The following is a 12,929-nucleotide window of genomic DNA, read 5'->3' on the forward strand; positions in this document are numbered from 1 at the left end:
TGAAAGTCAGGGATCAGGGAAATGTAGTGCTTGAGCCTCTAAAGCAAAGCCAGACCAAGACTTCAGAAGCATCTTGTGATGTCAGGGAATGCCCAAAAAGACTTGGCATGAAATGATCTTCCTCTCTGCATTAGCTTTTCTGTTTGATTGTTGCTGTTGCATCTTCTCTTGTCCATTCCAGGCTCGTTTCAGGAGACTGAACCTGGTAACTCAGGTGTAAAACAGCAGTTCTTGTGTATGTAGAATTTAGGATGATTTTTTCCTCACTGTTTTGTTTACTTTTTATCCTGGTGGTGATTTAATCCAAATGTTGGCCTGAGTTGCAAAGCTTTGGCTAGGATTTCTGCTGTGCTTCTGGGGTTTGAGTTTGTTTATTATGTCCTGGCATTTTGCAGACAGCAGAAAGATGTTAGTTAAATTATAAACACAGTGACTGTACAATTGCATTCTGCAAATCCCGAGGCCTTCAGTGTGTGAAGGATGGGTGAGCTCTGTGGTGGGATAATTTCAGTTGCTGCTGCAGTGAATTCAGTAACACAATGAGTACAACTAGTAGGTTTTTATATAAATTTATGTTCTTAAAATGGTGTTTTGTAAGCTGAGCGTGGGAAGTCAGGAGGATTAAAAGAGAGACTAGAGAAAAACATGCCTGAGTTTGTGGTTCCTGAACACTATTTTCACAGAGCTGTTTGACATGTGTTAGTTTTACCTGAGTAACTGCAAACATCTCTGCAGACAGAGATTGCTGCTGGTAGAATCTTGTGTTCCTTCACTTGCTGAGCTACAGATGCTTAGCAGCAATAACCTGTCCCTGGTTTCTTGGTTGGACTGTAAATTTGGCACAATAGATTTGTCTAGTTGATGGTAAAAATGTAAATGATTTTACAGCCTAAAGGAAATTTCAGTTTTGACAGTTTGTAGTTTTAAACTCTTTTTAAAAAAGCTGCATTTAAGGAAACAAATGCTCTTATTCTCCAGTTTAAGATCTGGGACTTACAAATTGGTCTTCATTTAAATCCACACTGGGTGTACACAGACCTTTCTCTGAGCATTGCAGCAGAACATCCATGCACTTGCTATTTTTTGCATTTCATTTACATAAAGTGAATATATCATGTCTTAAATCCCTTCTGTAAAAACAGCACTTTGCTTTTAATTAGCTTTGCCAAGCTGTTATGCAGAGCAGAATTCTGTGGGGATAACAAGCTGAGATTGAGAGTCTTGGGTCTGTTCTCACTCGTGTGATCAGTTTCTTTCCAGGCTCCAGGATGGTTTTGGGTTTGTGGGTTTAGTTGTTGTGTTTGTAGTATCAGTGTGGTGCTTCCTCCCCTGCCTAATGAAGTGGTGCATTTCTCTGGGAGGGAATGGAAATACTCTGAGTTGAAATGGATGTGGGAATGTTAGAAGGAACAGGAGCTTGGATGGTTTGCCTCCTGTTTGATTTATTCTCCTTCCTTAGAGCCTACAAGTGCTTGTCTGTACCCTGTGTCAGCTTGGGTCTCTCCTCAGCAGTGGGAGGCTCCTGCCTTCCCTGTGTGCTGCTGGGAGCAGAACTGGTGATGTTTATCCCATTTTCAGTGCTGGATACAGAGCCTGGGCAGAGATTGCACCATGGTATGGAAGTGTTCAAGCAGTTTTGGTGTCAGGTCCCACTCAGGGCTGTTCACTCTTGGTGTCAGCATGTGAGCACAAAATTTCCTGATTCCCATTGAAGTTCTGCACCTTGTTGCTGTGTCTCAGGTACTTATTTAATGAGGTAATTGACTCTTTAGTCATGTTGCAGCTCTGAAGTTCCTGGGTTGGACAAGCTGGTGCATGGAGAGCTCTTCATAGGTCACAGAAATTACCTGAGTTACTGAGCCCTGAGCATGGAGCCTTCAGACAGAGGAGCTCAGGAACTGTTTGATTTGCACCAGTGCAGAACTGTACCTAATGCTTTGTCTCTGCTTTTTGTGTGTTTTCAAGTCTGGGAGGCTCTGGCAGCTCCAGTGTTTCTGATTCCTGCAGTGACCACTTCACCATTGAAAATTGTAAGGAGACAGAGATGCTGAACTACCTCATTGAGTGTTTTGACAGAGTTGGAATAGAGGAGAGAAAAGCACCAAAGGTATATTTCAGAGGAGTGAAGTTGTACCAGACACTCCTCTTCCTCCTTACTGGGGAAAGTTGGTGGGAATTGACAGTTCCTTCTTGATGGTTTTGTCGTAGAAACAGATTTATGGAACATCTTGGGGCCATTGTTAACTCATCATGTTTGAATGACATATTTTATGTCTCTTAAATAAGCACTGTTAGAAACTATCCTCCCCCTTTTCATCTGCTGCAGTTTATTCCATGTCAAAGATACTTTTGTGTGACCAACTCCCTATCAATGTTCTGTATTCTACTCTGAGCTTTGCTTCTGGGGAAGAAAAACCCCAACCAGCACTACTTGTATGTAATCTGGAAGGTTTGTAGCTGGAGTAGTGCTAATCTTAGTTTGCACATTACCTTTGTACTGCACAAATGAAGACATTTTTCCTTTTTCTGTCTGTCCTGTGTCTGAGTTCTGCTTTGCACTAAACTGAAGCTGTTTCTCTCAGATGTGTAGCCAGCCCACAGTCAGCCAGTTACTGAGCAACATCCGCTCCCAGTGCATTTCACACGCTGCTTTGGTGCTCCAGGGATCCCTGACACAACCAAGGTAACACAGCTCATGTTGTCGTGACAGACTGTTCTGGGCTTGGTTTTTCTTCTGAGGATTAGATAAGAAAACTCAGCTCAGGATGTTTGTGCCAGAGGAGCAGTTTGCTGCTTTCCCACTGATGTGCTGGTGGAGAGCAGTGTGAGTGTTTCCCAAGTGTGTTTGTATAAAATGATGCAGGTTGATGTGAAGAGTGTAAATGGGGATCTGTGAGCTGATTTTTGCCTTGCTTTATGCTCAGACTGTTCTCCTTGCAGCTCCTTGGGGCTCTGCTCCTGTGCAGTCAGTAACCACCAGAGCTGCACCTGAGAAACTTAAAACCTGCAGCAAAACCTGCTGAAGGGACATAGCACTTGTTTGCTTCAGAGTCAGCCCAGCAGATTTGGTGATGTCAGTCTGAGCTTTCTGCACTGAATCACCACTCTGAGGTTTCAAGTGCAGCTGTTGAACCAGCAGTTGGTTTAGTTGGAACAGTAAAAAGGCTTTTAAAATGGGTTATGTGACTTGAGTAAAATCTGCATAACTTTGTATTTGTGTCTCCAAAGAATACTTTACAGTCTTTAAAGGTACTGCATTTATCCTCTGTGCTCTGAGATTAGTTTGGTCTTCACATGAACAAATGTTGACATTCAAATTTTAAATATGTAATAAGGAAAAAAAAGATACTTTTTCAAGAATCCCAGGGAGCAGCTAAAAGCAATGACTGATTCAGAGCAGGGTAATGTTATGTTCTTCTCGTAATCTGAAAAAACACATGTAAAAACTGTTGCTCCTTGACTAGTTGAGCTTAACAAAGAGTTGTTTTCATTTGAGAGGAGTAGAAGGGACAACCAATTCCTACACAGAAGCTGCTGTTTGGTTCTAGCCTCATTAACCACAGTGTGGTGTTGGCAGCAGCATCTGCTGCAGAACAACCTTTCCCCAAGTAACTTGAGCAGACAAGAGCAGTTCCCAGTGAAAGGAGCAGAGCTGTCTGCATGCTGATAATGTGCCTTCAGACACATCCTTCCATGTGATTGCTCTGACATTTGGGCAACTACTACTGCAGATAATCAGGAGTTGTGAATTTATTTCTGGTTTTAAGGTCATTGCAGCAGCAGTCTCTGCTGGTACCATACATGCTGTGTAGGAATCTCCCCTTTGGCTTCATCCAGGAATTGGTGAGAACAACTTACCAGGATGAAGAGGTGTTCAAACAGGTAAGGCATAGGTGAGAAGTACTTACAGCACATGATTTTATTAGCTGCAATATCACAGAATCATTGAATCAACCAGGTTGGAAGAGACCTCCAAGATCATCAAGTCCAACCCTACCGTGGTCACTAGACCATGGCACTAAGTGCTACATCCAGTCTCAGCTTGAAATCCACCAGAGATGGTGAATCCACCACCTCCCTGGGCAGCACATTCCAATGTCTGATCACTGTAATACCTAGGGCAGTGAATTCCCAGAGGTTTATCCTGTATCTCACAGTCCTACACCCACTGCCTCAGGGGTTAGCAGCCTCTGAAGCACTTGGAGTTTGGTTCTGTGTAGTTTTAACTGAGTTAGGATTTTGTGGAAAAGGCTGACCCTGAGTAATTGCTGGCTCTAATTACTCAGAGTGGTTTGTTAGCCAGCAGCACACACTAGTGTTGGAGTGAGCTACTCACAGCATGCAGACACTCATTGCAAGACTGATCCTGCTTTTCATCCCTTTGTATGAAGTTCCTAAAAATGTACATGTGAGGACAGCAGTCTTCTGCAGTCCTCCTCAGAGACTTTCTGTGGTTCCTGCCTTGCAATCTTTACCCTTCTTTGCATCTTTGACAGTTGGTACCTAAGGTGCTAAGAGCATTTTACAAACCTCATCCAGTGATTCTTCATACCTTATGGAGGAAGTGGCTGAGGAACAGGAGGTGGTTTGTTCTGTGTCACAGTGGTTTGCTGAAATGATCAATAATTAAGGCACAAACCCAGCACATTTCTAGCCTGTAAAGGGGCTCAGTAAGGCTGTCATTGTCTCTAATTAGCACTCCTGTAGGATGGTGTGACTTAGCTTTAAAGACCCTTTGGAATGGTATTTGATCCTTCCAGTTTTGAGAAGAATTACTTTGGATAATTTCTATGTGCAGTGCAAGTACTTTTTTTATATGTCTGTCTAGACACCTTTTAGTAGAGTTCATGCAGTTGAAAGTACATTGAAGACTGTCAAAAACGATTTTAAAAGTGTTCAAGGTCACCTGCCCCCCAGAGGAAAACCATTCCTGTTCCTCTGGCTGAGGCACAAAATCCCAACACTAAAATCCTTTTCTGTAATGGGATTTAGTAACATTTCTTGTCTCTGCATAGAAGCAACACAATGTACTTTAAAGGTGAAATTCAGTGGATCTCCTGTTGTTATTGCTGCAGAATTCATTTTGTGAGGGTATAGTTGTCAGAGCTGTGTGATTGGCATTTAGCAAATGGGCATAATTACTTCTGATTAATGAGTTCCTGTCAAGTCACTTCCTCTTTCCTAACAATCCTTGACTGCTGCTTACTATCTTTACCAGTTTACACATCAGGTAGAATTAGAGTTGTATTGTTGCCCCAAAGTACAGGGAGGTGAATTGGTACCCCTTGGGCAGTCAGGGTGTGGGACACCTGGACAAACTCCTGCTCTTGTTTGTGTCTGTAACATGTGCAGAGACCTCCATGCACCAACACCTGATCACTTACACTATTTCAGTTTGGGTTTTAGCTTTGAGTAATCTCTTAATGAGGCTTAACTGCTGCAAATGTAAAGACAATACCTTAGTTTCCCTTTGTGTGCCTTGCAGTAGGTGAGGAATGAGCAGCCATTCCACGCTGTGAGCAGCAATAGTGTCATCTGCTTGTGTCCTGTTCTGGACTAAAGTGATCTCCTTGTGTTTTTGCAGATCTTTATTCCCATCCTACAAGGCCTGGCTGCAGCTTCCAAAGAGTGCTCCCTCGATAGTGACAATTTCAAATATCCCCTTATGGTAAGGACTGTCTAGCAGCAGTTTCTTTATGATCACTCATAACATACAGATTCTATACAGAATTATGTACTTCAGCATTTTGGGGAGTTTTTGGTCAGTGGATTGCTATTAAACTCTGTCAGAAGCTTTATGTGGTGTGAAATGTGTGTAAAAGACCATGAAAAATGTAGTAGAGTCTAAGGCAATGATGTCTTAAGCCTAATGAGCAGTGTGTGTACAGTGATCCATCCAGATGTGTGTGTTGCTTTGGATAAGGTGGATCAGATGTGTGGCTTTCACCACCCATAGTTAGAGTGCTGTGGCTGTTACAAAATCCTGCTTTGTTCCTCCCCCAGTTTAAGCTGTGAACTGCTGCAGTTTGGCTCCAAGAAGGGCTGCTTGAAGATGAGGCTGTTTGCATTATCTCTAGCTGGCACAGTGCAGCAACAGGATGGAATAGTAGTTACTAGCTGTGGTAGAATTGAGGAGTGAGAACATAAAACAGGAGAAGTGGAAAAGCCTTACAGGATTTTGTGTTTCCAGAACTGCCTGCTGTAATTGCTTTCTGTTTTCTGTGCTGCAGTTGAGAGTGAGTTGGAGGTCTTGGATAGCTTTCTTTGTTCCTGGGTTCTGTGTCCATTTGACATTTTTCCACTCTGATGCAGGAGACAAAGGCCTTGGTGTGGGGCTAGAACAATTGCTCTATTTACCATTGTTACTGGGTTTAATGTGGCAGGTCAGGAGTCCAGCACAGGCATTGTCATGTTCTGGGCAAATAACAATTTGCACAGCTAATTTTTGAAAGAAGTGCAATAATTTATTACCCTGTGAGACATGTTGGCTTTGGTGAGACAGCTGGGAGCAGATGTGAAAGCTGAAATGGCAGCAGGGTGTGCTCTGCCTCTCTTTGGACTTCCTCACCATCACAGTAAAGTTTTTCCAGTGATCAAGGGAAAGAAAAGGTTTTGGCTCTTGCAGCAGTTCACCAGGTTAAGTTTGTGATTTGCACACAGGTTACTTAGGACTTACTAAAGTGATTTTTCTTGGGTTTTCTTTATAGGCACTATGTGAACTTTGTGAAATCAAGTTTGGGAAAACACACCCAATGTGCAGTTTGGTAAGTGTCTCAGTCTGAGCTTTGTCCAGTTAAAAGAGCCATGTCACTTATTTTGTGGTTGGTGTACAATCCACATGGATAATGTTCTCCAGAACCCTAAGCAAGAGCTGCTGGAGCATCTCATGTGAAACAACAGTTTAAATGAAGCTGGTAAAGGGAGGCCTTTGAGAATTTAGGAAAAACTAGGGAAAAGAAGACTTGTGGGATGGCAGGAACACTGAGGAGATGCGTGGCTGAGTGTTGGAGGCTGGAGGGGACTGGCAGGCACTGGAAGGTGACAGCAGTGTGGCTGACACAGCAGCTCTGATGAATTTGCTGTTTCTCCTATTTTTAGGTTGTCTCTTTGCCTTTGTGGTTGCCTAAATCTTTAAGCACAGGTGCAGGAAGAGAACTGCAAAGACTTTCCTACCTTGGAGCCTTCTTCAGTCTCTCTGTCTTTGCTGAAGATGACGTAAGTGTCCCAGAAGGATGTTGATAGTAGCACAAAGGGGTTCTGTTGGTGTTTGTTACAGGGTTTTTTTTCTCCTTCCCCAGCATATTTTATGCATTTGCCAATATTCATTCTACTTTCAGAACAAAGTAGTTGAAAAGTACTTCTCAGGACCTGCCATTACTCTTGAAAACACCAGGGTGGTTAGCCAGTCCTTGCAGCATTACCTGGAGTTAGCAAGGGTAAGTGTTCTCACTGAAAAAACAAAGGCAAAGGGATTTGTGTCTAGGCACAGATGCAGAATATAAGCTAAAAAAAATAATCTAGTTTCTGGGTGAAACTGCAAATCTTTTAGGATGTGGCTGAAAGGAATTGGGGAAAAATACTAGAATGCTACAAATATTTCTCTAAGGCTGTAAACCAACTCAGAAAACAGCAGGTCAGTTAGTCATGAGTTCATGTCACAGGATGAGGAAATCCATACTGTGTCAGTAGTGTGTGTGGCACTGCTCTTGTGTTTACACCTTTGTGTAATAAATGCCACAGCTAACACATAGAACTGACAATGAGGCTGTAACAGAAGTTAGGGTTAGTTTTGTGGGATTTGTAGGATGTGAAAAGGCAGAGCAGCAGAAGGCAGGACTGAGCTGTGCCACCTGACAGGGTGTGTGTTTGGAATTGCAGCAAGAGCTGTTCAAGATCCTGCACAGCATCTTGCTGAACGGCGAGACCCGCGAGGCAGCGCTGGGCTACATGGCAGCTCTGGTCAATGCCAACATGAAGAAGGCCCAAATGCAGGTAAATAAAGGGAAATGCTCTTCCTGTGATTCATGAGCCTCATTCACCCACAGTCGTCACCAGATGGCTCATGCAATGCTGCTCTGGAATGGAGGACAAAGAATTTTGAGTGCTTCTTCTGGCAAGAAGTTCTGCCCTCAGTTTTTGTCCCTTTCTGTCCTATTTCATCAGCTAATTTCCTGTGTTAGGACTGAGATGTCACTTGCAGACACCCCTTGAACACTTCCAGGGATGGTGACTCCACCACCTCCCTGGGCAACCTATTGCAGTGCCTGAACACCCTGACTGTGTCTGGCAAAGTGCATTCCTAGCTGTGAAGGTTCTGGGCCTTGTGTGGTGTCTGGAAAAGGAGCAGGGCAGGGAGGAGCTGGCCTGGCTCCAGTGAAACAACAGGAATGGGATTTTGCTGTTGTTTAATTACTGCATTGCACTGGTTTCCTGTGATGGAATCTGTGCATGAGCCCTGAACAGCTGAAGGTTGCATCACTGCTGTCTCCTTGGCAAAGGCAAACGTTTGGAACCATTACTAGGAATATTTCTGTGGAGTTGCAGTTTAGAAGTTATAGAAACTTTACACATCAGATTCAACTTAGGAGCTGAAGCTCAGCTGTTGAAACTCTTCCATTAGTGTCTCTATCTGTGGCAAACATTCTGGAAAGAGGCCCTTGGAATTTCTTGGGTTGTCTGCTGCTGCTTCTTATATGTTTGTGTCATGTTCTTGAGGGTGACTATTTGAACCACAGAGGAGGGTAATAGGTGTTAGGAACTGACCTTCCCTTTATCCAAGGGTTTCCTTCCAGAGCCACATTCTCCCTTTTCTTCACCCTGCACAATCCATTTCTGTTGAAAGCTGTAGCCTTGTGCTGCTCAGCTGTGTCTTCAGCTCTTTGCTCTCTTACCCCACAGACAGATGATCGCTTGGTGTCTACAGATGGCTTCATGCTCAACTTCCTCTGGGTTCTACAGCAGCTGAGTACGAAGATCAAGCTGGAAACGGTTGATCCCATGTACATATTCCACCCCAGGTGTCGGATCGAGCTCCCGACAGACGAGACCAGAGTGAAAGCAACCATGGAGGATGTTGCAGCCTGGATTGCTGAACTCTGTTAGTACTTTATTGAGATACCTTAAGCACTTGCTGTGCCTTCTGGCTTTGATGTGGAGCTACAAGGAAGTACTTGATTCCAGCAAACAACTCCTCTATTCCCAAATCCCCTTCTCTTGGTGCTGTCTGCTCTTCCTTGTTTGGAAGGAAGTTGGGTTTCAGGTCTCACCCCTAGATAAGGCAGTGAATTGAGTAATTTATTCACCTCTGCTGCTTGTATGTGTGTTTGTTTTGCAGACAGGGATCCGTCTCTTTTCTCTGAGCCGAAATTCCCAACAGAATGTTTCTTCCTGACCCTGCACACCCATCACCTCTCCATCCTGCCCAGCTGCCGCCGCTACATCCGCAGGCTGAGGGCCATCAGGGAGCTCAACAGGTTGGAAGTGGTTGATTCTTGGTGCCCCTGAGGGTCCTGGCAGCCTCCCCATGTCCTCTGCTCACCAGGACTGCATTTCTCTTGACATAGACTCAACTAGACTCTTGTAGCTACTAAACCTCGAAGAACACTCTGTTAAAATTAGACCAGATTTATGTATCATCAGTATTTTCCATTGTTTATAACTGCACTCGTTGCATTTTGGTAAATGTTTCTTGGCAGTGATGCCATGAGTACATTACAGCATTTTTGGACTGCACTTGTAGTGATTTTATTTGGGAAGCACGGGCAGGCCAAGAACCTGGGAAGCTGCAGAGAGCAGAGGGGGAAGAGTCAGCATATCTTAAAGAAAAAAAGTTCTGCTCTAAACAGTCTGTGGATTACTTGTAAAAAACCCACATGTTGGCTGGAAAGAGGAATTGCTGCTTTTGCCTTATTTAGAAGTGTTGCCCAGGAGTTGCTGATGCAGCAATCCCCGTCCAGCAGTGCAGAGGGAAGAGCTCTTGGCTTCACCAACAGCAGCAGGAGCTTAGGGTTCAGCATTTTCCATGAGCTGCTCGGCTGTTTGCAGCGCTCAGCGACGTCTTTGGATGTTACTAGCAAAGAAATCCCACAGGGTGATTGCTGCTGCAGGCAGAGATGATGTGGAAGGGAGTGTGTGTTTAGAGAAGGGATGCAAAGGGGCTGGATTCACACAGCTGAGTGTGAGTTCTGTTCTAATCAGCTGCTCGTCCTAAAATGGGTCAAGATATGGGAATAGATAGGACTTTCTAGTGTAAATGATGTGTGTAATGTGCATTTAAGTTCTCTTTCCTGAGGGGCAGAGTGAGAAGGATAAGGGAGGGGAGGAATATCAACCAGCTCCATGTCCTCATCCTTATGCTGACAGGGAGACTGGAGACTGTTCATGTACTGTACTGCTCAAGTCTGAGTTTTGTGGGGAGTGGAGCATGAGGAGGGCAGAACAGAACTCCAGAAAATCATTTTTAATCGTGGAAAGTGGGAAGAGACACAGGCTGCAGGCTTGAACCTTTCTTGTTTCTAACAAGTCCTGCTCTTGGCCACCTCTTTCTTCCTTAGCTAGTTTTGGTTTTCATTTTCCTGTCTAATATTAGAAGCTGAATGAAATCTCTAAATACCTCATTAAGGATCATCCTCTCCTTGTGTAGGGCTGATTTTAGGTTTGATTGTCATTAACATCCTTTTACCTTCCTTTAGAGTGACATAGACTTCAGTGTGAAAACAACAAAAAAGCCATTTTTTAAAAAAAATAGAGTGGATCAAATGAGTTTTTCAGGCAGACTAGAGCCTTTCTGTGTTTCACCCCATTATTTTGCAGTGTCTTGGGCTGTGTGACAGGCTGGAGTGCTGGAGCTAGTGTGTGCAGTGCCTCTGAGTGCAGGCTGTGCACGTGTTCAGTCTGCATTTACAACAGCAACTCATTTTTCCTGTTCTGATGATGGGTAACTCCTCTGCAAATGCTCAGCTTGTTTCCCCACTTGGCAGTATTTAGCAGAGAAGTAGGTTAAATGCCTTTTAATGGCAGCACATATCCTCTGTGTCATGGTAACACCAGTTGCTGCATCTGGTTTCCAGGACTGTTGAGGATTTGAAGAACAATGAGAGTCAGTGGAAGGATTCTCCTCTGGCCACGAGGCATCGAGAGATGCTCAAACGCTGCAAGACACAGCTCAAGGTTTGTAAGTGATTCAGTTCTCAGCAAATGCCTTTGTCAGCCTGTGGTGGTGACTTTGTGCCCTGATGTGTCAATGAACTTCTCACTGATGCTGCTTGGAAATGGGGGTTTGAATCCATGAGTGCTGCACGGGTGGTGGTCATGGTACACTGTAATATCATGGTGAATTTAAGAGGCAAAGTAACAGCAAGATTAATTTAGGATTTCTCAGAAAGAAGAATATTCTGTTTGTTTTGTTGGAGACAGATCAAAGGGATTGTGGTTTGTGTGTGCACAATCCATGCCCAAGGTGGAGCTGGAACTCCTGAGTCCCTAATCTCACCCAGAATTCCTGCAGAGATGATGAAGCTGAGGTGCTGCTTTGTGCATGCCTGTCCTGCTTAGATCTTCTTAGAACAAACTGACACATTTTCTGAGTTGTGGCACCAAAATGACTTCAACTGCACATTTCCCCCCGATACTTGTGTTACATCTTTGAGTGTTCCCATAAAGCTTGTAAAAGGCACAACTCTGAACCATGTGTGTTTTTCTAGCTGTGTTGGGACTTAGGTCCCCTGTTTTCTGTAAATGAGAGTGCATTGTAGGAAGAGACCAGTGTGTAATTGTCACAGTTTCACTGATGCATTGATTAGCTGGGGGATACTTGTCCTTCCTTTATGTTGTCTTGCCCTGGATTAGTTTTTGTGTGCATGTTTTTTCAGAAACTGGTGAGGTGCAAGGCCTGTGCAGACGCTGGTTTGCTGGATGAAAACTTCCTCAGGAGATGCCTGAATTTCTATGGCATGGTGATTCAGCTGATGCTTCGCATCCTTGACCCTGCCTATCCCAAGTGAGTGTCAGGATTCTCTAAGTTGTATCGTCTGAGTTTGCTCACTGAATTCAGCAGTTCTAGAAGGATTTGCTTACAGTGCCTGCTTTGTTCTGTGATTCTCTGGCAGTGACACACATTCTTGCAGGGAATGTGTGTGTTATTTAGTGTTCACTTGGGTTTGGGGGGAGCAAACTGTTTGATATGTTTGGTACCTCTGAAGCACAGACAGGGATGTTTAAAAAGTCAGTTTCAGAACTCTATGAAGTGTTCCCATAGGAGAATTGCACATGGCACTATTGAACCCTGCTGGTTTACTGTTTGTTCTCTCTCTTATTCTACAGCATAAAATTGCCTTTAACTCCTGAGGTTCCCAAGGTGTTTGCAGCATTACCAGAGTTTTACGTGGAAGATGTTGCTGAATTTTTATTTTTTATTGTACAGTAAGTAAAGCTTTCTCTGAAGCAAACTTGTACTAGCACTAGCCCCTGTGGCAGGTGGTGCACACACAAATTTAGGCTGCAGAACCAGTTTCCTGGCTATTCTGCAGTTCATGTTCTGGCTTTTAGCAGGAGCCATGAGCTTATGGCTAGATGAGCTCCAGAGTCCTTTCTAACTTAATATTTTACTGGAAGAAAGTTGAAGGTGTTTTCCGTCCCCCAAGAAGTTGCTTTATGGTTTGCAGTGAGACCTTTTGATCTCATGATATGTTAAATCCTCACTAGAATAGTTACTGGAAAAAGCCATAGCCTAAGCAGTAGAACATTAGGGTTGGGTTTTTTTACTCAGTGTTCCTTCTGTCCCTGTTCTCAGATATGCTCCTCAGGTGCTGTATGAGCCCTGCACTCAGGACATAGTGATGTTCCTAGTTGTGATGCTGTGCAACCAGAACTACATCCGAAATCCTTACTTAGTTGCCAAGCTGGTGGAGGTGATGTTCATGACAAACCCA

The 12,929-nt window shown here is 43.9% G+C and overlaps 1 protein-coding gene across 1 annotated transcript in view; it reads left to right on the forward strand.

The window, feature by feature from the left end:
• UBE4B (ubiquitination factor E4B) overlaps positions 1-12,929 on the forward strand; it is a 29,875-nt gene that overhangs the window by 10,123 nt on the left and 6,823 nt on the right. The window contains 14 exon segments of the mRNA XM_009069808.1: positions 1,966-2,107; positions 2,583-2,683; positions 3,768-3,882; positions 5,585-5,668; positions 6,708-6,764; positions 7,099-7,215; positions 7,338-7,436; positions 7,879-7,992; positions 8,899-9,097; positions 9,335-9,473; positions 11,070-11,169; positions 11,871-11,998; positions 12,322-12,420; positions 12,791-12,927. Of these exon segments, the coding sequence (XP_009068056.1) occupies positions 1,966-2,107; positions 2,583-2,683; positions 3,768-3,882; positions 5,585-5,668; positions 6,708-6,764; positions 7,099-7,215; positions 7,338-7,436; positions 7,879-7,992; positions 8,899-9,097; positions 9,335-9,473; positions 11,070-11,169; positions 11,871-11,998; positions 12,322-12,420; positions 12,791-12,927 (1,631 nt within the window).

Source organism: Acanthisitta chloris, unplaced genomic scaffold (genome assembly GCF_000695815.1).
Source record: "Acanthisitta chloris isolate BGI_N310 unplaced genomic scaffold, ASM69581v1 scaffold33812, whole genome shotgun sequence".
NCBI classification, from domain to species: Eukaryota; Metazoa; Chordata; class Aves; order Passeriformes; family Acanthisittidae; genus Acanthisitta; species Acanthisitta chloris.